This window comes from Mobula birostris, chromosome 25 (assembly GCF_030028105.1).
Source record: "Mobula birostris isolate sMobBir1 chromosome 25, sMobBir1.hap1, whole genome shotgun sequence".
NCBI lineage: Eukaryota > Metazoa > Chordata > Chondrichthyes > Myliobatiformes > Myliobatidae > Mobula > Mobula birostris.
This window is the reverse complement of record NC_092394.1, coordinates 16,441,720-16,467,051: the sequence shown is the minus strand read 5'-3', so window position 1 is coordinate 16,467,051 and position 25,332 is coordinate 16,441,720. Positions and strand designations below refer to the sequence as shown.

General features: G+C 41.3%; 1 protein-coding gene across 2 annotated transcripts in view; it reads left to right on the top strand.

Annotated features, from left to right (window-relative positions):
• The window catches only part of vps53 (VPS53 subunit of GARP complex), a 271,204-nt gene extending 247,489 nt beyond the window's left edge, over positions 1-23,715 (top strand). Inside the window, exons 21-22 of one of the 2 annotated variants that reach the window (XM_072243137.1) lie at positions 18,806-18,910; positions 19,591-23,715. In XM_072243137.1, coding sequence (XP_072099238.1) covers positions 18,806-18,910; positions 19,591-19,761 — 276 coding nt within the window. In that variant the 3' untranslated portion in view covers positions 19,762-23,715. Of the gene's footprint in view, positions 1-18,805; positions 18,911-19,590 lie in introns of those variants that run through there. The other variant, XM_072243138.1, reaches the window with a different exon arrangement.
• Positions 23,716-25,332: the final 1,617 nt, after the last annotated feature.

Genomic DNA, 25,332 nt, shown 5'->3' with positions numbered 1-25,332 from the left:
TAAGGCATAGGAGCAGAATTAGGCCATTCGACCCATCATGTCTGCTCCGCCTACTTCCCTCCAGTCACCTTATAATTATGCCCTCTCGTATTGTCCATTGACGTCCTGAGAAGAAGGCACCTCCTGTCCACTCTGTGCCTCTATCAAGTCATCTGTCACCCTCCCTTACTCCAGAGACAAAAGCCCTAGCTTGCTTAATCTTTCCTCATTAGACATGCTCTCTGATCCGACCAGAGGCAATATAAATACAACTCAGTCACCATTCGAGTTGTCCACTTGGGTTCAATTCGCAGTGATTTCACCCCCTTGAGTCTAGAAAGTTGTTGGTTTAACACAGTCTTCACAGGAGATTTAACTGAGGTGCCTAAAATCGATGAAGTAAGTAGGAATGACTTGTTTCCTTTAAAGTGAGGTCAAAAACTGTAGATTTAAAGTAAATTGTTCAAAGTTATTATTGACTCTGAGCTAAATTTCAGATCACATATTCTCCATATTATCAATGTTGCATTCTTTCATTTAAGGAACATTGCATGAGTTAAATTTCTCGTAACATCTCAAGGTGCAGAAAAATTGATATATGCTTTGTTTTTAGCCAATTAGACTACTGTAATGCGCTCTTTTCCAGACTGCCTGAGAAAGAGCACATTTCACAGGCAGGTTTGACATCATTACGCTGGCTGCCTCTGTCTTTTATGTCAATTTTTAAATACTCTTAATTGTATATAAGACTCTGAATAATTTAGCTCCGCCATATATTTTGGAGTGTCTATCCCCTTGCATCCTTAATTGTAAGCTTAGATCCATGAATACTGGCTTGCTTAGTGTTCCTATCACCAAGCATACAAGAACTGGTGATGCAGCCTTTTGCTCTTGTGTACCACAAGTCTGGAATACTCCACCGACTGAGATACGCCAGGCTGGTACTGTGCAATGTTTCAAAACACTTCTTAAAAACCTACTTTTTAAAAATTGTCCTACCTATAGGATTACTTAAGGCCTGTTGATGTTGATTGCATTTATATAATTTGGTATATTTGATTACATTTTATTCTGTATAATGTTCATCCCACAATTTTTAATTTTGCCTCGTATTTTTATGACTATATTGATTTATCTTTACACTTTATGTAAAGCACTTTGAGCGTGCAACTTAATGTACGAAAGCTGCTATATAAATTTATTATTATTATTAAAAGTATTGGCGAAAGGTTGATAAATGTTTTATTGGAAGGTAGTCTGGAACTACTGACCTGCAGGGCTGTGGATCAATTGGCTGAAGATGAGATTAGGTTAGGTAGCTCTTTTTATCTTGCATGGACGCACAGGGATGAATGGCCTTGTGTTTTTAGTCAGAAATCTTTATGAATCTCTGAGTTCCACCCCCCCACCCCCACCACACACACGCTTAAGCCCAGAAGATCTTATGAAATAGAAGCGGGAACAGGTCACTGAACTCCACAAACCTGCTGTGCTATTAATCAAGATCATTGCTGATCCGACACTTGCCCCTGCATCCCTTTAATATCTACAAGGCTGAGCTTCATTCTTATTCTAAATTCTTCTCAGAATCAGCTTTATTGTCACTGACCTATGTCGTGAAATTCGTTCATTTGTGTCAACAGTACAGTGCATATTGTCTGTGTTGCTTAACTATGTAGTTGCATAGTTTTTAGTTAGTACCAGTTATTTAGTTCTAATTTGCTTGGATCCATAAAGTTGATAATAGTCACTAGGACAACTATTACCACCACACCATGCAGACAGTCAGAATCAGGTTTATTATCACTGACGTATGCTGTGAAATTTGTTGTTTTGTGTGTGAAATATGCTACAAATTACAATAAGAAATATATGGTATATAGGTACTGCAAAACGAGTTCATGGACCATTCAGAAGCCTGATGTGGAGTAGAAGAAGCGGTCCCTGAAGTGTTCTTGATGGTATAATGAGACAGAGCATGCCTTGCATGGTGGGCGTCCTTCACGATCGATGCTTCCTTTTTGAGACATTGCCTTCTGAAGATGTCCTTGATGCTAGGGAGGCTAGTGGCCACGATGGAGCTGGCAGAGTTTACAGCCCTCTGCAGCTTTTTCCCAGTCCGGTGCACTGGCCCCTCCTGGCTAAGAAAATTACTTTATTATCAGAGATGATGTCTTTCAAATCAAATGAGAACTGAAGCCTTGTTGGCCCCTGGTTCTCCCTCTCTCTGGACCACCATGAGTAGATTGAGCTGCAGGGGTGGGCCTTGCATGCAAGTGCAAAGTTCAAAGTAAAGTTGATCATCAGAGGACATGCACGTCACCACAAACAACCCTGAGTTTCTTTTTCTGCAGGCATACCTAGCACATCTATAGAACAGTAATTGTAAACTGTAAACCAACTGTGCAAATGCAGATATAAATGAAGAGCTACCATACTTGGCTTCGTTGCAATAGCGGCTGTGTTTCAGAAGTTGGTAATTGTTGGTGAAGTGCTGAATGAGTCCACTGGGGAAGTCGAAAGCCCAATGTCTGCGAATCTAGAGGCTGGAGGTGACCTGTGCTATGGGGTTGGTGGACTGCCTGTGTATGCACGAGGGTGGACAGGAGGGAGGAGGGAGGAGGGAGGAAAGAGGCCTTGTTTTGCTGCTGTTCATCTTATGTTTTGATGTATATATGATAAATGAATTAAACTGACTCTGAATATACGAATAAGCATTCTCAGTGCAAGCCCTTTCCCAGCATAAAACATACTGTAACTACTTCTAATCACCTGACAGCACCATGCTAAAAACTCTGAGATCAGTATCTGCTTGAAGCTAAACTGTTGCACTGCCCTTTCCTAACTAAGCATGTTGATATTCCTTTCGTGGACAGTGCCTCAGTATAGTTGGAATGCCATTAACATGCTCTGAAAAGCAAACTGTCACTGATGTGCCGATGCACATCAAAGAAGTGGCTGAATAAACAAAACGAGATTTTGAGACTAACTTTCTTTTGGAGGCTGGCCAGCATCCTGTGCTGCCTCATTTAAATGAGGTACTGATTGGAATGCTTCAACAGTCCATGTGTTCATCTGGGCATGTGGGTACTTTGCATAGTATCATGGATTCTGTACTATAAATAAAATTCATATCCAGTGGCTGTGTTAGTATATAAAATCCATGTGTTCAGCATGCTCAAGTGTAAAGGCACAAAGCGCTTTTATATTGTGGCTTATCAAGTTATTTAAACACTTCTAATGAGAAATTATTCTTGGATGGGAATGACTTGTTGTTGCCTTTGCCTCAGTTATGACTTTGTGCACAGCTGGATATTATAACCAGCTGCTGGTGAGTGATTTGTTAACTGGTTTTGCTGTGAGGTCGGATAAAGTATTGACCAGGAACGTTTGGAGAAACGTTGGCCAACAGCACCCACAATAGTGCTCTCGGATCTTCCATGCCCTCGGTTTGTCTCTGCAGATCCCCAGTCACTAACCTCACTTGGGCCAGTTTGTGGCAGGGGCAGGGGGAGGTTGCGAGCACGTGACGAAGGACGTGGGTCACCACACATGGAGAGAGGCAGCTCTCCCTAGGATCTTCTTGGACACTATCCAATGCCTGATCTGCAAACCAGCCCTTGGGGGTAGGGAAATTTCTCACCCTTTGACCAAAGAATGATGGCTTGTAAGAGCCAAAAAAAAAGAGAGGCACCAAATGTGCTGTAAACTCAGAAGGAAAAATAAATGCTAATTCTTAGAATTTCAAAAATGTTGGAGTTAAGCTCTTGGGAGTATATGGCATTTAGCTTTTCAAGGTTTCTTTTAAAACTGCCTCCACCTTTGGTATAAAATTCTAAAGGAACATACAGCAAGCTACAGCTGCTGCTAATTCTTCTGCCAAATGCTGCTTGATAAAACTTTACCCCAAACTAAAGAATCTGAGAGAGGTACGGTCACAGTTTGTATATATTTTAGAGAAATCATTTTCATATGGAGTTTGCCAGACAATGCAAATCACCTTCCCCATTTCTCAACTTAAGTGTAAGTCTTTAATTTTAGAGACTTAAACTTCTATAGATGTACGGTGGAGACTGTATTGGCTGGCTGCATAAAGCGTGGTATGGAAATACCAATGTCCTTGAACGGAAAAGCCTACAAAAAGTAGCAAATATGGCCCAGTCCATCACGGGTAAAGCCCTCCCTACTATTGAGCACGCTTACACGAAGTGTTGTCGCAGGAAAGAGGCATCCGTCATCAGCTGCTGCCATCAGGACAGAGGAACAGGAGCCTCAGGGCTCTCACCACCATGTTCAGGAACAGTTATTACCCCGCAACCATCAGACTCTTGAACCAGTGGGGATAACTTCACTCAACTTCATTTGCCCCATCATTAAGATGTTCCCTCAACCTATGGACTCTTTTTCAGGGACTCTTCATCACATGTTCTTGATATTTATTGTTTATTTTTTTTCTTTGTTTTTGTATTTGCGGTTTGTTGTTTTTTGCACACTGGTTGAACTCGAGTTGTGGACTTTCAGTGAGTCTATTATGGTTATAGATTTACTGAGTATGTCTGCAAGAAAATTAATCTCAAGGTTGTATATGGTGACAAATATGTACTTCAATAATAACTTTGAACTTTAGCCTTGCCAAGCATACTAAGCATATTATTGTAGCATTGCTGCAATAATAGATGTTTTGGTGCTCGATGTGAATGTGATCAGTCCCTCTCCTTCCTGGGGTATTCACTCTTACTGTGGCAAATCAGTTTGCCATCTGCTACCTAACCCTTTGTGGATTGTATATCTGTAAAACATTGGGATATAACAAGTTACTGACTAGAAACAAACAGTGAATGATGGGCAAGCGCAATGGTGCAACCAGTAAAGCTGCTGTCTCACCGCATCGAGGACCCGTGATCAATCCTGAGCTCCAGTGCACCCTGTGTGGAGTTTGCACGTTCCCCCTGAGGCTGCATGGGTTTCCTCCGGCTGCTCTGGTTTCCTCCCACAGTCCAAAGTAGTACCAGTTGGTAGATTAATTGGTCATTGTGAATTGTCCCGTGATTAGGCTGGGGTAAAATCAGGGGTTTCTAGTCAGCGCGGTTCAAAGGGCCGGAAGGGCCTGTTCCTCACCATATCTCAATAAATAAAAGTAAAACAAAAAGCAAGTGGGTTGGTGGGTTAATTGACCACTTTAATTTTCCCTAGTGCACAGCAGGTAAGTGGTAGAATCTGAGGTGGGGGGGGGAGTTAACAGGAATGTGTGGAGGCATTTAAAAAAAATGGGATTAATGTAGGATCAGTGTAAGTCAGTGGTTGATGGTCAGCATTTTCTCAGTGAGTCAAAAGGCTATAATTATATGACTGAATTGATGAGCGCCCCTTAATGTGACATCATTGGTGCAATGTGACCAATGGGCACTTTTTTAATGTAGTATTCAATGCAAGAATGACATCTAATGCATGATTCGTAAGATGGAAAGCATTAAACAGCCATTATCCTTGAAATGTGTCCTGAAGGTTTATTTCTGAGCTGATTTACACCCCAGACTTAAACTACCCAGAAGTTGACCAAAGTGACAGTAATGCATGAATTTGACCTCCACAAAGCTAAAGAAGGAAATAATTGACTAATATTTCCTGTTATATGTGCTACATGTGATTCTTGGGAAAGTATACAGACCCCAGTCATCTTCAGCTGCCCCCATATTGGGGATTTTCGCTGATGATTTTCCATTTGTTTTTCCATGTTCTTGTACTACTGATCCATTCCACATGGAACATCCACTCACACCTCCCCCCCACCCCCAGCTTCTGTACGAAGGAGTTCTTGCCCTCAATGATTTATGCCTCCATTGTAGTACTTTGTCTGATCTGAGTTCACTGCCCTCCTCTCCTCCCACCATACTAGTCTTTGAACAATACCTTACCCAAGATCTCTCCATTCCTCTTGTTCCATTAATGACTGCTATGCCTTCAGCTGACTCAGCACACCTTAAATCTGAAGATTCCTCACAAAGATGTTTCAGTGTTCCAACAGTATCTGCATTTAATTTGTCATTGGTTTTGAAAAGTTTTTGAATACCCTGCAATATGCAGCTCCATTGTCTCCCCTTAAATATATCTATTTGACAGCACTTTTGGTGTATTTTAATGATTCCTTTTGTAGAGTGGTGCTGGGTTTTATCTGATAATTACGCCTACAAAAGAGTTATACAATCTCGCAGCACAGAAACAGGTGCTTTGGTCACCATGTCCATTGCCGACCATCAAGTTCCTATTTATACTGATCTGATAAAACAGCACTTGGTCTGTAGCCTGCCGTGCCTTGGTGATTCAGATGCTCATCCAGATACTGCTGAAATGTTCTGGCAGCACATGGTATCACCAACCAGTCAGGCAGTGCATTCCAGACTTAGGCTTCCTCTCGGTGAAAAAATTATTTCCCAGATTTCTTCTTAGTTTCTTACCACTTGCCCTAAAACTTGCTGCAGTTTTAGGTACATCTGCTATGAAAGAAGATGACTGCTGTCTACCTCAATGTCCCTTATAATTTTGTATACCTTTATCAGGTCGCCCCTCACCCTCCTCTACTCGAGCGCAAACAAACCCAGCCACGGTAGTGTAACACTTTACAGCACCAGTGATCAGAAGATCGGGGCTCAATTCCTGCCACTGTCTGAAAGGAGTTTGTACGTTCTGCGCATGACGTGTGGCTTTCCTCTGTGCTCTGGTTTTCTCCCACATTCCAAAAGATAGAAGGTTTAGGGTTAGTTAAATTGTGGGCATGGCAACACTTGCAGACTGCCAACACCTTCAGGCTGTGTTGGTCGTGAAACAATGCATTTTACTGAATGTTTCGATGTAATAAAGGTAATCTTTAATCTTTTCATTCAGTTGCTCCTCCTACTCAAATGCTGCTTTCCAAGTGACAGCCATACCCAGCACCCTCTCCAGTGTGGGCCCGGCCATCCTACAGTGTGGCACTCCAGCTGTGGCCTAAATAGTGTTAGGATTTCCAACATTACAAGCTCTAAAATTGTAAGCTGCCATTGTAGTCAGAAAAAGAAGAAACGGGAGCCTGTTATACTGTTCCCTATCGTACATGAACATCAAAGACAAAATCTTCCTAATTGCTGTTAGATAAGGGTGGAAGAAGAAAATCTGGCAGATAGAATTTATAAAAGAGCGGCACTGTAGTTTAGCGGTTAACACATCACTTTACAGTACCAGCGATTACTAATCGGTGTTCAGTTCCTGCTACTGCCTATAAGGAGTTTGTACGTTCTCCCCGTGACCACATGGGTTTTTCCTGGGCAGACAATCAGTATTTACAATGTGTGATTTAACTAGTGTCCTAGTTTCCTCTGGTTTCCTCCCACATTCCAAATACATATGGTTAGGGTTATGGTTAGTGAGTTGTTGGCGTGCTGTGTTGGCACCAGAAGCATGGTGCTGCCCCCAGCACCATCCTTGGACTGTTGGTCATCAAGGCATTTTACTCTGTTTCCATAAGATCATAAGACATAGGAGAAGAATTAGGCCATTTGGCCCATCAAGTCCATTTCAATGTACTTGTACATGTGACAAATAAAGCTAACCTTTAAAAGAATAAATAAGTAACCAGCATTTGAACTTGGAATGTACTCTGTGTGGCTTTTGCTATTGGAGATTAGATTCCTCTTAGAATGGGAAAACAGCTGCATCATTCCATGGCAGAAACACCTGAGCTGCAGCGTGTGAAGGTAATAACAATATTATGTTTCGAGGGCTGGAGAGTAACTGAGTTGAATAACCTGACCTTTGACACGTCCTGCTGCAGCCAGTTATGTTTTCCGTGTTAGCAAGGCTCCCACTGAGCACAACCATGTACGATTGCCTCATGTAGCACTGACTTGAGCACGATAAATTACTGCTGTCAAAAACAGCCCTGCTATATAATAAGCCCAGGTGTTTTCCTTTTAAATGAAAATATCTGGTCACAGTAAAAGAGTAGGGGGTAACAGAACAGTGTTAGCTTGGTTGGTGCTAGCCGGAGGAGGTTTGGTTGGTGGTAGCTGGAGGTGGCCTTTGTTCATGTTGGTGTAGACATTCCGGAAATTGGCAGTCTGTTCCACTTCTTTTTTCAGCATCCTCAACAGGAACACACAAAAAAGTAAATCAAGATTGTATTTCAGAGCATCCTGGCTCTGTATTTTTAGCTTTGGCTTTGAAGTCTGCATCCACTGACATAACTCCCTAGGGAAAGTCATTGCTTCAACTGCAGTCAATGCCTGGAATGAGCCTTTGCCTAGTCCGCAAAGAAAATGTGTCCTTCACCTTCCCTTTTGGTGCAATCAGTATAGAACTTACCAGTATGGTTCCAAGTTTGTTTTATTTGGTGGTTTTCACTGAGTAAGATTGATCGCCAGGACCTGTTACATTAATGGTGGGAATGCGATGACAAAATATCCCAAACCCAGACACTCAAGGGATACTTGCGAGACCAACATTTATCAATGAAGTAGATCACAAGGAATGCCTTGTAGAAGGAGTGGTATATTATTCCGGCAATATAAAGTGGACATGATCTCTTAGCTGATGATTTCCTTTTTATATCTCAAATAAATCAGTTCCAAAACAAAGTGAAATTAGAGGGACTTGCTAAAATTGTCTGAAATATTAACCAGTATTGAATCTAGATTTTTGTTATCTCTGTAAATCATGAATGTCATGTTAAGAACACAAGCACAACTTAGCAGTGTTGTACTGGGTAGTTACTCAGCAATTATGAGCTAACCAGTATCCTGGTTAATTCTTATTTTGAAATTTGTGTTTGCATTGGAGAGAGTGGATGAGGAATAAGGTGTGGAAATTGTAGTCCTTGAGTAGAAAGTAAGGTAGATATTTGTGCTTTTATTTTGATAGATTAATGAACTTTTTATAACATGCTGGCAGGCAACCACTGTTCATTTATTTGAGATACAACCCTTCCAGCCCTTCGAGCTGCGCTGCCCAGCAACCCCTGATTTAATTCTAACTGGATCATGGGACAATTTACAATGACCAATTAACTTACTGACCAGTACATCTTTAGACTATGGGAGGAAACCAGAGCACCCAGAGAAAGCCCACGCATTCCGTGGGGAGGACATACGACTCCTTACATCAGAATTGAACTCGGAACTCTGATGCCCCGAGCTGTAATAGCATCACACTAACTGCTCCGCTACTGTGGCACCACGCTATTGTTTTAGGAACTTTCATTGTTCATCTATGAGTGATTCGCAGAGGATAAGAAGCTAGAGGATAATAGATATGTGGTGAACACCAGGTCCTGTAGATTCCAGATGTCCTCATTCAGACCTATGTGTACCTTGTGTTGAGGATCAGGCCATAACCACGAGATTCTGCAGATGCTGGAAATCCAGAGTAACATACGCAAAATGTTTGAGGAACTCAGCAGGTCAAGCAGCAACTATAGAGAGGAATATACAGTCAAAACTTTGGGCTGAGTCCTGACAAAAGGTCTAAGCCTGAAATGTTGACTGTTTATTCCTTTCCATAGGTGCTGCCTGACCTACTGAGTTTCTCCAGCTTTTTGTGTGTTACTCTTAAGTGGAAGTTTTGTGCTGAGCTACCATAAGGTTTACATTATGCTTGCATGTCTCTTAAAATAAATCTCATTCAATATGTGAAACATAATGCCTACGTTTTTAAAACAGTGTTATTGTCACTTGATCAGGTAAAATATTCCACGGCAGAGCTGGATTATGCAAAAGTCATTGTAAATTTACAAGGATGTTGCCAAGAGTTGAGGACCTAAGTCACGGGGAAAGGTTGAATAGGTTAGGACTGTATTTCCTAGAGCATAGGAGAATGAGGGGAAATTCGATAGAGGTAGAGAAATTTATGAGGGGTATAGAGAGGGTTAATGTAAACAGGCTTTTTTCCCCACTGATGTTGGGTGAAACTGGAACTAGAGGTCGTGGGTTAAAGGGTGAAATGTTAAGGGGAACATCATGGGGAACTTCTTAACTCAGAGGGTGTTGAGAGTGTGGAACAAATTGCCAGCAGAAGTGGCGGATGTGGGTTTAATCTCAACTCTTAAGAGGAATTTGGATAGATACATGGATGGGAGGGGAATGGAGGGCTATGGTCCAGGTGCAGGTCGATAGAATAATAATCTGCCATGGACTGCATGAGCTGAACAGCCTGTTTCTGTTGTGTTCTGTGACTCTATCAGCGGGACAGATCACTAACAGGAGAGCAGTGTGAACTTGCCAGTGTATTCCTCCTTTTGGAACTCATCATCCTAATAAAGGAATCAGCTGCTAGTGCGTGAGATGTTTTCCATTAATCATTAGTCGCAGCAGCCTCGCATGTGGTTGTTTTGTACCTTGCTTGCCACTTCTGATTTCATTGCCAATAAGGGGTAACTTTTATGCGGCTGGGATAAAATGTATCCCAGATTCTTCAAAAGAGAGAAAGGAGGAAATAGCACAGGCTCTATCGTTTACCAATCTTCTTTGGCTACAGGCATGGTGCCAGAGGACTGGAAGATTACTGATGTTGTACCATTGTTTAAAAAAAATTACACGCAACTACTGGCTGGTCAACTGAACATCAATCAGTTTTGGGCTGATCGTTGGGAAGAATTCTGGAAGTTGACTTAAAGAGGTAAATCAAGAGTAGTAAGCATGGATTTGATAAAGTTGTATGTGACTAGTTTAATTGAAATGTTTAAAGTGGTTTCAAGAAGGCTTGGTGTGGGTAGAACATTTAGTATATTAAGCATGGATTTTGGTGAGACATTTGATAAAGTCCCATATAGGTAACTTGATCAACAAAGTAAAAGCCCTTGGGAGCCAAGGGGAAGTGGCAAGTTGGGTTAAAGTAATACACAAAATCCTGGAGGAACTCAGCACGCCAGGCAACATCTGTGGAAAAGAGTAAACAGTCGACGTTTCAGGCTGAGACCCTTCATCAGGACAGTTGGATTAAAACTTGGTTCTGTAGGAAAATGTTATTAATTAATTAATTAGAGATCCAGCACAGTGACAAACTCTTCCAGCCCAATAAGCCCGTGCCTCCCAATTAAACCCGTGTGTCTTTGGGAAGTGAGAGGAAACCACAACAGCCGAAGGAAACCCACGTGTCACAGATAGAACGTGTAAACTCCTTACAGCGGTGGGAAGTGAATTCAGCTTTCTGGTGCTACAGTAGCGGTTACGTTTGACAGGGTTTTTGGTGCTTGGAACACGAGGCGGAGGATCCCTGGGCTCAGAAAGGGAGGGGTTTTGGAGAGCATATCCAAAGGGCATTGAGTGTAGCAGGGCAGGCGGGTCAGGTAGTTAAGAAGACATTAGTGTCTGAGGCATAAAGTAAAAGAGCAGTAAGTTCATGATAGAACTGTGTGAAAATGATAGACTGCAATTGGAGAGTCCAGTTTTTTAGGCTGCAGTTATGACCCGTCAACCATCAGGCTCTTGAAACAAAGGGGATGACTTCATTCACCTTCACTCGCCCCGTCACTGAAATGTTTCCACAACCTACGGACTCACTTTCAAGGACTCTTCATATCATATTCTTGATATTTATTGCTTATTTATTATTATTATTATTATTATTTATTTTTGTACTTGAACAGTTTGTTATCTTCTGCACACTGGTTGACGCCCAAGTTGGTGCGGTCTTTCATTGATTCTATTATGGTTATTATTCTATTACGGATTTATTGAGTACGCTGCAGGAAAAGGAACCTCAGAGTTGTGTATGGTGACGTGTATTTACTTTGATAATAGATTTGCTTCAAAATTTGAACTCTGAGTATTGTATGGCGTCTGATCACCTCACTGCAGGAAGGATATGATTATACTAGAGAAGGCACACAGGCGATTCACAAGGATGATGCTGGGACTCAGGAATATGTGTGGTGAGGAGAAACTGACTAGTCTGGGTTTGTTTGCCTCTAAACAAATTTAATGTGTGAAGTCACATGAGGCAGGCAAAGGAACAGGAAAGGCCAATTCCCGTAGCAGGGAGTGCGATGACTAAAGGCATAAATTCAAGCTAATTGGTGGAAGGGGAGGTGAGCAGTGGGGGGTCTAGTACTCACTGCCTGAAGCGTGGAAGAGGCAGAAATCCTCGGTACATTAAAAAAACATCTGGATATCTTACCTTTATACTTCACAAGCTGGAAAGCAGGTTTAAATTCAGCGGTCTATTTCTGACCAGCACATATCTCGGTGCTGAAATTTCTACGAACCTAATACCGCTATGCTTGAACCTCCCAAACCTCCCAACTCTACCAAGTGGAAGGATGTGGCCAGAAGGTGCATGGTGATACTGCTCACCATCCTCACAGGGGAACACGTAGTCGTCCCTTCGTCGTCACCGGGTCTAAGACCAGGAGCTCCCTCCCCTCAGCACAGACGTACTCAGGCTGCTCACTGCCAGCTTCCAAGGACATTTAGGAACATGAACTAAACGCTGGGCTTGTCGACGATGTAGTAAGCCCTGTACAAGGCCGACTTTGGACTGTCGAAACAGGAGACCATTGCCCTTGTCAATTTACATAACTGCAGGGTAATCCAGTACTCTGGTGGCTCACCACCCACTACACAATGCTGGAGGAGCTCAGTAGGTCAGGCAGCATCTACAGAGAGAATTAACTTTGGCTTTTCATGCTGGGACCCTTCGCCAGGATTGGAAAGGAAGGGAGCAGAAGCTAGAATAAGGTGGTGTGGAGGGGGTCACCTCACAGCTAATTACATTATCCTCCTTTCCCCACCCTCTCAGCTCAGATTCTGGTTTAATGTCAGCGGCATATGTCGTGAAATTTGTTGTTTTGTGGCAGCAGTACATTGCAATACATGATAATAAAAGCTATAAATTACAATAAGTATACATTGAAAAAAAATTAAAAAGTACTGCAAAAAAAAAAGGAGGAAGAATAGTGAAGTAGTGTTCATGGGTTCATGTCCGTTCAGAAATCTGGTGGCAGAAGGGAAGAAGTGGGTCCCGAAATGTTGAGGGTGTGTCTTCAGTCTCCTGTATCTCTTCCTTGGTGGTAGCAGTGAGAAGAGGGCATGTCTGGGTGATGGGGGTCCTTAATGATGGATGCTGCCTTTTTTGAGGCATCGCCTTTTGAAGCTGTCCTACGTGCATACCATGCAGATTTTCAGCATCTGCAAAATCTTTTGTCATCACACACCGAATGCATTACAAATATCCTACACTAAAGAGACTTGTACAGCTTGTTATTAACAAAAGATCTTCAGATAATAAACACTTTTCTACTTGTAATTTGCATCTGACTAACTTCGCCCTGTGTTTTGTTAATGCTATTAAACTTGATGTCAGAATGGTATCAGGCGGCACAATAGCATAGCGGTAAGCAGAACACCATTACAGTTCAATTCCACTACAGTCTGTAAGGAGTTTGTACATTCTCCCCATGACTGTGTGGGTTTCCTCTGGGTGCTCTGGTTTCCTCCGATATTCCAAATATGTACGAATTAGTAGGTTAGTTGGTCATGTGGGTTTAATTGGGTGGCGCGGGTTCATTGGGCTGGAGGACCCTGTTACTGTGCCATATTAAATCAATAAGACTAAGATGTTTTCAATGCTGTTGCACATGTATATGACTTAAGGCTGATTTATACTTCTGCGTCAACTTGACGCCATACGTACAGCATAGCTGCGAACCCTACGCAGAGCCTACATGGATCCCTACGCTGTAGCCTGACGCGCACCTCTCCCGAAATGTAACTGCGCGTCGCAGCAACGCAGACCGAACAATTGTGATTGGTCTGCTTGGTAGCATCGCATTTCCTCCTACGCTGCAATAGCTTCCCATTGGGCAACTGAAGGGCAGGGAAGGAACTCTGTCTGCATTACTTTCCGTGAAGCTTTACAGACCTCCGAAATTATGGAGGACACATTTCGCTTTTACAAAAAAAGACGCTCACTTCTTGTTTACCCCGAGAAAGACTACCATGACCACGAAGCCTTGCGCGGGCAGGTGTGTGCGCATGCATGATGTGCCCGAATTGCAGAGCGATGCAGACACACCAATGCACAAGTATAAATGCTCACAATGCACATAGGCCACTTGCGTAGGTTATGGCGTCCATTTGACGCACAAGTATAAATCAGCCTTTACTGTGAGCAAGCTAATAATAGACATGATAAATCTTTTCTTATTTGTCTTATTGGTCCCTGTTGGATCCGACTGTTTAATTCTTAGACCAGACTGTTTAATTTTTACTTTCTTTGCAGTTTAACAATTAATTATCTGCTTGTATTTTAATTAGTTCTTATATGCATGTAACAGTTTAATATGCCGCTAGTGGTCATACAAAGTGTAATTCTGGAAGCTGCTTTGTTCTCCCTCATTTGAATAAGTGCCTTCTCATTGGTTGATCTTATCTACAAATTTAAATAGATTTTTTCTTATCTCTGCAGTATAAACATAGCTGACTGCAATGCAGCTTGGTATCTTATCTCTTGTGTCTCTCTTTGCTTCGTAAACCTCTCTCACTATCTGATTCAATTTTCCTTTGTTCTATCAGTGCTTAATATAACAATCTTGAAGCAACAGGTTTTGTGCTTCTTTTCTGACTTCTGAAAGAACCCTGAATTAAAACATCAGAACCTCCATCATCCCCCAAGTATAGTCCTATAAGGTTTCTATCATAGTAATACTTGTATTATGTGGGCACGTGGCCAAGTGGTTAAGGCATTCGGCTAGTGACCTGAAGGTTGTGAGTTCGAGCTCCAGCCGAGGCAGCGTGTTGTGTCCTTGAGCAAGGCACTTAACCACACCGTGCTCTGCGACAACACTGGTGCCAAGCTGTATGGGTCCTAATGCCCTTCCCTTGGACAACATTGGTGTCGTGGAGAGGGGAGACTTGTAGCATGGGCAACTGCTGGTCTTCCATACAACCTTGCCCAGGCCTGCGCCCTGGAGAGTGAAGACTTTCCAGGTGCAGATCCATGGTCTCGCAAGACTAACAGGTGCCTGTCCTCCAATACTTGTAGTAACAAACTCTGACAACCAGATTCACAAGTACAACGTTTCCATGAGGAAACATACACAAACAAGTAACTTGTGAGTTGCCTACACTCAAAATGATCATTATTCTCATTTTTTAATTTCCTGGGTTTTAATCGTTTTCCTTTTAATTCATGGGTGCACCACTCGTCCTCAAAATCCAGTTTCATGACTCATTTTCCTTGCCCTTCATAAAGTGAAATCAGCAATAGGGATTAACTGCTTTTAGATTCTCCATTGACCCTTTAGTTCAAAATTCGAAATAAAGCTTATTATCAAAGTACAAGTATACTACCCTGAGATTCATTTCTTCTGGACATTAACAGTAAAGGCAAAGAAACACAATAGAATCAATAGAAAACTAAACAACCCACATGCAAAAGACAACAAATTGTGCAAAAAGAAAAAGAAATTATTAATAATAAATTAATAAATAACAGTGAGAACATGAGCTGTAGAGTTCGTGGAACTGAGTCCATAGGTTGTGGAATCACTTCAGTGTTGCGGTGAGTGAAGTTATCCACACTGTTTCAGGAGCCTGATGGTTGAAGGGTAATAACTTCCCGAACCTGGTGTTGTCAGACCTAAGGCTCCTGTACCTCCTTCCTGATGGCAGCAGCGAGAAGAGAGCATGACCTGGATGGTGGGGATCCTTGATTGTGGATGCTGCTTCCTTGTGACAGTGCTCCTTGTAGATGCATTCACTGGTGGGGAAGGCTTTACCTGTGATGGACTGGCCTGCATCCAGATAGAGTATTTTTAATTTTTTTATTTTTTTACAGTGCGGAGTATTCACTTCTGGCCCTTTGAGCCATGCAGCCCAGCAATCCCGATTTAACTCCAAGCTAATCACAGAACGATTCACAATTAATGACCAATTAGTCTCTTAAGTGTTACATTTTTGGAATGTGGGAAGAAACCAGAGTACCTGAAGGAAACCCACAGGGTCACAGGGAGAACATACAAGCCACTCACAGAAATTTTGTTGTAATTGCAAAATAATTTCCTTTTAAAGAAAAGGGGGTCAGCAATGTAACATAATATTCGTATGGATGTTTGTTGGTCTGGGGAATTTCAAGAGTTGCACAATGAACCATGATCTAATCGAAAGGTGCAATAGGCACAAGGAGCTGAATAACCCACTCCTGTTCTTGCAGCTTGCAGACTGAAAGTCAGAAACTGCTGTAATTGGCTCTCTAATTGACCCCAGGAGTTTATAAACCATTAATTAGCACCACCACTTGCTCTGCTTCCCCACAGTAGTGAAGCAGTTGTCCTAAAGAAAACAGGTCCAATTCAACACAGCTTTACTTAATTGGCAAACAATCTGCACCCTATTTTAAAAATGAGTGTGTCTTTATCCTTCTCTCTGTTGGTTCTCAAAGTTCAATAAATGCATTTCTTGTTTTATTTTACCCAGAATTCTGCTTTAAATTCAAATTTTCCACAAATAATTTAACAAATAATAAGGTGCATTTATGACACAAGTTTAGAAAGTAAACTGTGTAACACCACTGACACTTCATACATGATGAGACCTGGGTGGGAGTTCACTATTGATATGCATTGATGACCCCCCCCCCCCACACCCCCAACCAAAAGGCACACCTTGAACAGATCAAGAGGTTCTTTTTAGTGTAGAGCTGGGGAAGCCCCAGTTGCAAAATAAATTCTGTGTTAGCCTTTCCACAGTGGCTGGTCTGCACTTCATTAAATTCCTAATTTTGGCAAAATTGCTAAAAAGAAAAAGGGACCTAGCAGAGGCGGTTTGACTTTCCACAGCAAAGCCTTGTATTATTAATGCTGGTTGCATGTATGTTTTTCCCCGGTATCTGCTGTTGGAAGTGTCACAGTTTGCCTATCTATCGCCCTGCATGGTGGATCTACTGAATCCTTCACCATGAAATACAAATGCCAACTTTGTAAGAGAAAGTCTGCACTATTTCTACTTCTATACGTCAAGTATTGGAGAAGATTGATCTTGTTAATGGGACATATTTATGGATAGTGTAAAACTACCTTGAAAATAATTGCTTCAATCAAATAAAAACAAATGATTATAAGTGTGACTGCATCTGAAGAGAGAAGTTTCATGTATGTTGTTCTCTTGCCAACAACAACTGGACCCATTAGAGCAGGGGTTCCCAACGCGGGGTCCTCGGACCCCTCAGTCAATGGTAGGAGTCTTTGGCATAAGAAAGGTTGAGAACCCCTGCATTCGAGTCATAGAGTTATACTGCAGGGTCTTTGACCCAACTCGTTTGTGTTGGCCAAGTTGTCTACCTCTGCTAGTCCCATTTGCCTGCATTTAGCCATATCTCTGTAAACCTTCCTTATATCCATGTACCATGTCTAAATATTTTTAAACAATATAATTGTACCTGCCTCTACTGCTTCTACTGGCAACTCATCATACATACATACCACCTTCTGTGTTGAAATGTCCCTCTCGTTCCTTTTAACCCATTCCCCTCTCACTTTACCCTCTAAATCTAGACTCCTCTACCATGGAAAAAAAATGACAGTGACCATTGCCTTTCTGGGTCCTGTAAGAATGAGAGTCTGAACTTAAAAATTGAAGGACTATTAGCTCTCGCTCTTTCACGTCACGTTGCAGAATCCATCCAAAATTAAGCCAGTGAAAAAAATCAAACTCAGTGACTTCTAGGTTATCATTTTTTAAAGTCTTCACAGCATTTTGTAGAATAATGAAAAGCTCCCATAGTTTGAAGATTAGGTACAAGGGATCCGAATCATTGTGTTTATCGAAAATCTCAAGGTAAAGGCAAAATAAACGGAGAAAGCTAGGTTCACTCAAGACTATGCCCTCCAGGGAGAAGGGGTAGTACCAGTGATGAAGAGTTTGAGGACTTGGCTACAGGATGATGGTAAGGGTGGGGTGGTGACATGTCCATCAGTAGCTGGATAAATTAGGGAAACTCCCTCAGATCAGGCATTTGATCTAGATTCCAAACAAGAGAAAATCTGCAGATGCTAGAGATCCAAGTAACACACACAAAATGCTGGAGGAACTCAGCAGGCCAGGCAGCGTCAATGGAAAAGAGTACGGTCGACACTTCGGGTCGAAACCCTTCGACAGGACTCAAGGACGAAAGATTTCGGCCTGAAGCGTCAACTGTACTTTTTTTTCCATAGCTGCTGCCTGGTCTGCTGAGTTCCTCCAGCATTTTGTGTGTGTTGCTTTGATCTAGATCCAGTGACTTGTCCTCTTACTATAGGGGCCAGTGTCAGAAATTTCACTGTACCAATCAAAAGATGAACCAAAAGTTTTCTGTTTTGGTGTGGGAGGCCATCAGTTTATCTTCAACTAACAACAGTACAAAGCATTAAACCATCAAATATTTCAGTATTATTTGTGGGATTTGCTTTGTTGATGTTGAACTTCAGGAATCATATTATCTTAATGGCACAATTTTGACATAGTACTGTATATAAACACCAGAGATCCTGAAGATGCTGGAAATTCAGAGCACCACACGCAAAATACTGGGATATCTAGGGAAAGGAATAAACAGTCGATGTTTCGGGCCAGGGCCCTGCATCGCAGTCCTGATGAGGGATCTCTGTCCGAAACATCGACTGTTTATTCCTCTCCATAGGTGCTTCCAAATCTGCTGTGTTCCTCCAGCATTTTCTGTGTGTTGATTTGTTTTATATATATTTTTTTAAATATAATGAAGTATTGTAGTAACTCACGCAATTTGATAGTTGAACTAGTTAAAAAGCACAGCCAAATTCTAACAAATTATATTTTAAGCTATTTTTGTTTATTGTATTTTGCAGGTGGTTATGGCTCCCCACGAAGCATCGGTGGTGTTTGTAGATAATTACATCAAACTTCTGGCAGACTGCAGCACAGATACATTCCAGAAGGTTCTTGACATGAAGGTGAGACCACGTTAACCTTCGTTTGATCTCGGAGCAAACATGCTATGATACCGAAATGAAAACTTTTACTTTTCAGTTTCTAGCAATTCGCGGTTAGTCAGCCAGCCGCTGGAATAGCTCCCTTGTAGGTGCATTTGTGCCACTTGCTTCAATTTTGTGGTAGACTGGGGTTGTCGGTTTGAGAGAGTTATCAGGAGCACTGCATTTGCAGCGACCTTAGCATTGTCAAGGATCCCTCCCATCCATCCCACAATCTCTTTGACCCCTTACCATCAGGCAGGAGGACAAGGACTGTTCGGATGGGGAACAGCTCCTTCCTCCAGCCCATGAGACTACTGAACTGCTTGCCACCACCAGGGTCTCATCACTTACTAGGCGCCAGCCTCATTATACTGCTTACTGTTTCCACTTTGTGTCGTAAATGCACCTTGTGCTTAGTGTGGGTCTTCTGAAATATATTTCATTATTTGTTAATTTATTTGCAGTAATATTACTTCACGTGGTGTTGTGTGTGAGTTACGTGTACTGTGTTGTGCACCTTGGTCCAGAGGAGCACTGTGTTGTTTGGTGGTGTACGTGTTGGCAGTTCGATGACAGTAAACTTGAACTTGAAGGAAGCTTAGCTGCAAATCCTGAGCAGCGTGCACGTTGATGGTGATGTCTTGCTTTCTGGATTGCAGGGTTTGAAGCGGAGTGAGCAGAGCAGCATGCTGGAACTGTTCCGCCAGAGGCTGCCGGTTCCTCCTTCGGGGGGAGAGAACACTTTAACGACGGCACTGTCTGCCCCTTCCCCAGAGCAGGAATCTTCCAGGATCCGCAAACTGGAGAAACTCATTAAAAAGAGACTGTAAGCGAAGTACGAGGGTGGCAATGGCCCAGATAACCCCCTGGCAATGGTCCTTTAGCCCTTCCTGCTCTTTTCCTTGGATCAGCACCATCCTGTTTGTTTCCTTCCCCCCCATGTTCCTGCAGATATGAATCCAGCCTTGCAACTGCGGTCATTTTCCATTTGTGACAACCTCCAGCCATGCAGAGCCTAGGAGTAACTCAAGAATTTAATGAGTAGTTGATGTTTTGTCAACCTGCACTGGTGTTGAAATTCTCTACCATAAGCAATTTTAAACTCTGATATTACAAGGCAAGCTCACGTTCCACCATGAAATGTATATAAAACCACAGATAGAAAATTTCACACAAGATTTTATTCTGTGATTAACATTTTGCACAAAAAAAAGTGTGTTTCTTAGAATTCGGACATGCAGCTACAGTTGTACAACAGTTCAAGGCGGGAGGTATTCTAAACATCAGAACGTAGGAATACTTCTTAGCAGGGGAGTAATCACCTAGCAATTACCTGAAACAGTTGCTACAGTGCCTACTACTCATCAGAACTGCACATAAAGGTGCTCTGTTGGAATTGCAAAGATCCTGTTATGGTGACAGATGTCGCCAGATGGAAATTGTGAAGAAACACTTAACGCTAATCACTGAGGTGATGAAATCCAGTTCATTCCACCGTCCAGTAAATGACATGATTTTACTTCAGTGAAAAGGTTAGACATTTAATGTGTTGAATCTTGACATTTTGTCACATCCTGGAACTTATTTTCCGTAAAGCATTTCAGAACCCTTTAGAATATTACGGCCATTTTGAGTGTGTCCACTGTTAATATTAAAAGCGGCAACTGCCTCATTTGTTCCAATCATCAAGGACTCTGTGCATCTGCAAAGTAATGAGATAAATTTTAAAGTTGTATTGTTATAAAGATAAGAAATTCTCAATATTCTTTAAATGGTGTAAAGTAAACTAAGATAGGTTGCTGATTAGGTATTTTTTAGTTTCTTTGAGCAGTTATTATTAGAATGTCATTAAAACATCAAGTAAAATCCTACCCCACATTGATCTCGGGAAAAGATTAGATCTATTTTATAAATCATCATTAATACCAACAAAAGATTAAAATCTAAAGACATTAATATACACTTCAAATAATATATCATTTAAAATTTCTCGCAACCATCTATTTCCTCAGTAGCTGCCATGTATTCTACTCCCTTTTCAACACAACTTTCTTGGCAAAATTTGGATTTCATTGGGTCAGATCTTCCCAGCAGGACAATGCTCTGGCATGAGAAAGTAGGGTCTTGTGTTTGGTCTGGAAACCACATGGGTGCCCTTTCCGACTTTGGTATAGTACCACTGTGGTCCTCAGAACTCAACCATTGTTGGAATAGCTTTACCTGCAAGAGCATGTAGAAGCAAAATGTTCAAAGCAGCCTCATAGGAAGTGTTAGCTCTATATTCCTACTTTAGAGAGCTTAGTACAACTATAACATTGATTATTGTGCATAATGCCAATTGATGCAGGAAACTTAAAGATCTTGAGGGCCAAATCTCATTTTTAAAAACTCTGAAGCTCCATAGCATAAGCTAATAAAAAAAACAGTCATCTTTAAGCACAAGAGGAAATGTCTTGTTATTACTGGCCTTGATATTACAATCAGCAACTAGCTGCTGAATGCAAGAAATATCTGAGCTGACTGACTGCATTTCCCTGGGATAAACTTGTGCAACCCAAATTGGCTTGATCCTCGGAGCACAGAACCTTAGGAACCTCGCACAGGTAAATCCCGTCAAACGTGACAAAAATCTTGTTCAGCCCAATGAGTTGCACTCTGTACCTCGACTAGCCGTCAAAAACTGAGTGTTTCTAAAGATCATCTCAAGACAACTGAAGTTATTAACAGTGCTAAGTTATTAAAAATATAAAAACTGAAACACACAGAAATTTTAAAACACTTAGAAACTAATCTTAAAACCTCTACATAAATGAAAACAATTAATCAAAAGTGTAAATTACATAGAACATGCCTTTGTCCCCTCTATGTGAATGGAGACACTGTTTCTGAGCCAAGTTCTGGCAGATTCCTCAGAAGAAAGGCTGGATAATTGCCATTGCGTCATGCTTCATTGGGAAAGCTTGTAAAGTACCACAAACAGCAGACGGTGGCTTTGGGACCTCAATCCCAGAGATGCGGTGAGGTACCACTCTTCTAATTTCCCTTCCTAAAGACTTGCTGGCCTGGATAATAAGCATCAGCAGTTTGTTCTGTTACTAGAGTTCATCATAGTTAAGCATTTGTAAATAAACCTGTTGTCATCCAGTTAATTTATAGAGGGAAAGCAAGTCCAAGATCCACCTTCAGCAAGCCTGAAGTGTGGACCACAGTCTTGAATACAATAACCTTAGCTTAGACTATCCTTATCCCACTGAAGATACAGTTAATGGCTAGAGATACATTCCATAAATAACAGAGGCAGCTGGGTATCATTCAGAAACAGAAAGTCCTGGGATAGTTTCTTTTCTATTTCAAGCCCTCTGCCCTCACCAGTCCCGAGTCGTGAAGCCGACTGTGATCATCACACAGATTCAGCATGGCTGAATCACCAGGAATGGATACCAATCAAGAAATATAATATTCTACCTAATTCTGTGTCCCAGGACATCAAGGTAAACTCTTGCAACAGTATTTAAATATACCATTGTTTAAACAAAAATATCAGCAGTGGGCTGAAGTAAATTCATTTGAATGTGCATCATGGCTGGAAGATCTTAAGTAATGATGAAAGGGTTCTGCCAGTGAAGGCCCATTTCCTGAATGTAGCTTTCAATGTATTTTGTAATGCCACTAAAATGATGAATTACTTGTGGAAGAATAACTGACTTGCCTCTAACTTAAGAAAACCTAGTGACGTTTAACTAATGTCCACTTGGTATTTGTGAAGAAACCCAGTAATTTAATAATAACAGAAATAAATCCTTTACTAATCCCAAGTGGGAAATTGTAGAGAGAAGGCATGTCCAAGATCCATCTTGGGCCACAGTCTTGAATACAATAACCTTAGCTTTGTTGTGCTTGCTGAACTTGCTTTTCAGAAAAAAGTCTTTGAAAATCATAACCCTAAAAAAAGGTGGCAGGATTGTCTACATTCAATGTACAGAAACACTGAAAGAGTTTGTCCTTTGCTCTCCCCGTAACTAGAAGCAGTATGTGTATATTGATGGGCCCCATGCTGAATGAAAAGCCCATTGAGCACAATCCCCTATTTTGAGAATCTTCCTTGCCTTTTATATTTATTGTGTTTATTTAAGGCTGGGTTCTTCTAAAGAACTTTCATGTGCCTGCTTTCAGGATGTAAGTGTTCTTGATTACTTGTTTCTGTTAACTGTCCGGTGTCAATCTGGGACTGCACTTTTACAATTTCAGAACAGCCACCAGTTTGACTTTTGTGTAATGTTATAATGAGCCTATTGTGTAATTTTGGTAAATAAACGCACAATTGGAACAGTTTCCTCATGAATATATTATGCTGACTTGAAGCCATGTATCTGTCACATTTGTCAGTGTTTGCGTGACACTTAGAATTGGGTTAATTAACTGAAGGATCAAGGAAGATCAGCTTTATTCACCATAGACATGGACTGGGAATTTGCTGTTCTGCGTTAGTGTAACACACAACAAAAACAGCAATATTCAACAACCATACAGAATAAAGAATAATATAAAAATGAGGTTAGAAATACAGATATGGAATAAAATGTATATAAATACCAGCATATATTTACAATGGAAACAGCATTATAAAAAATTGTTTCAAGTGCTTACAGTGCAGTGACTGAGGTAATAGATGGGGGGGGTCTAACTGTAACCTATTTTTAATTTCATGTGAACAACACCAATGAAATCTAAATCAATTTAATTAAACAACTCATTATTGCAACCAGGGTTTGTAGAGTGCTTTTTTTATTTGCTGTTTAGGGCCGCCGCTACAGCCACAAAACACCGTCACTTTGAAATTTCCTTCCGTACAAAATACTCAACCCTCTCTTTGAAATTCCCTTACGTGTTACTTCAAGAAAACTGTTACACTTTCACATTAATTGAGTGCCTCTTAAAATTGTGTGCGAATATCAGTTGTGTAAAAGGATCTAGCTACTAAAGCTCAAAAGTAATTTCTAGGCTGTTGACCTTTTGGTGGGTGGGAGGGGGCAATCAGTTCAATGTGATGAAGGCCACATTGAATCATGAACATGCAGTTTAATTATTTGATCATTATTTTAACATTCTGAAATCAATTTTAGTACCTCCCAAATTGTACCTTGTTAGGTCTGAATCAAAATTAAATGCATTTTGTTATGTCTGGCTGATCCTCACCCTCAGCTTGTTAGCTCAACAAATAGTCTGAACCTTGGGGAGGTTTAGAGTGAAGATCTGAATGAGAACACACTACTGCTCATTAGGAATGTGAAAGCACTACTGCTTTGGGAACATTACCTTAGGACAAGGGACTTAATCTAACTTGGTGTACACTTAGTTGACTGTGTCACGGTTGCTGATTCCTGATAGAAACAGCAGGAAAATCAGAGCTTCCTGATTGCTTTAGACTGGTGTGTTTGTGTTTGTGTGAGGGAGAGAAATAAAGAAAATGAAAAATAAACAATGCAGTAACTACTCACTCCCTTCGGAAGTTTTCATGTTTTATTGTTTTACAAAATTGTACACAGTGAGTTTAATTTGGCTTTTTTGGACTGATCAACAGAAAAAGACCCTTTCGTGTCAAAGTGAAAACTACAAAGTGATCTAAATTAATTACTAATATAAAACACAGAATCATTGATTGTATAATTAATGATCTTGTTGCACTATTACAGATTGGCAGGTATGTTGTGGCCATCACTGAATCGTGGCTGAAGGATGGTTGTAGTTGGGAGCTGAACGTCCAAGGTTACACATTGTATCGGAGGGATAGGAAGGTAGGCAGAGGGGGTGGTGTGGCTCTGCTGGTAAAGAAAGGCATCAAATCAGTAGAAAGATGTGACATAGGATCAGAAGATGGCGAATCCTTGTGGGTTGAGCTAAGAAACTGCAAGGATAAAGGACCCTGATGGCAGTCATATACTAGCCTCCCAACAGCAGCTGGGATGTGGACCACAGATTACATTGGGAAATAGAAAAGGCTTGTCAAAAGGGGAATGCTATGATAGTCATGGGAGATTTTAACATGCAGATCAATTGGGAAAATCAGGTTGGTAATTGATCTCAAGAGAGTGAGTTTGTTGAATGCCTACGGGATGGCTTTTTAGAGTAGTTTGTCATTGAGCCTGCTAGGGGATCAACTGTACTGGATTGGGTGTAATGTAATGAACCAGAAGCAAATAGGGAGCTTAAGGTAAAAGAACCCTTAGGAGGTAGTTATCACAATATGATTGAGTTCAACTTGAAATTTGAGAGGGAGAAAGTAAAATCTGACGTAGCAGTATTACAGTGGAAATTAGTGTTATGAGAGATGAGTTGGCCAAAGTAAATTGGAAAGAGATGCTGGCACGGATGTCAGCATAGCAGCAATGGCATGAGTTTCT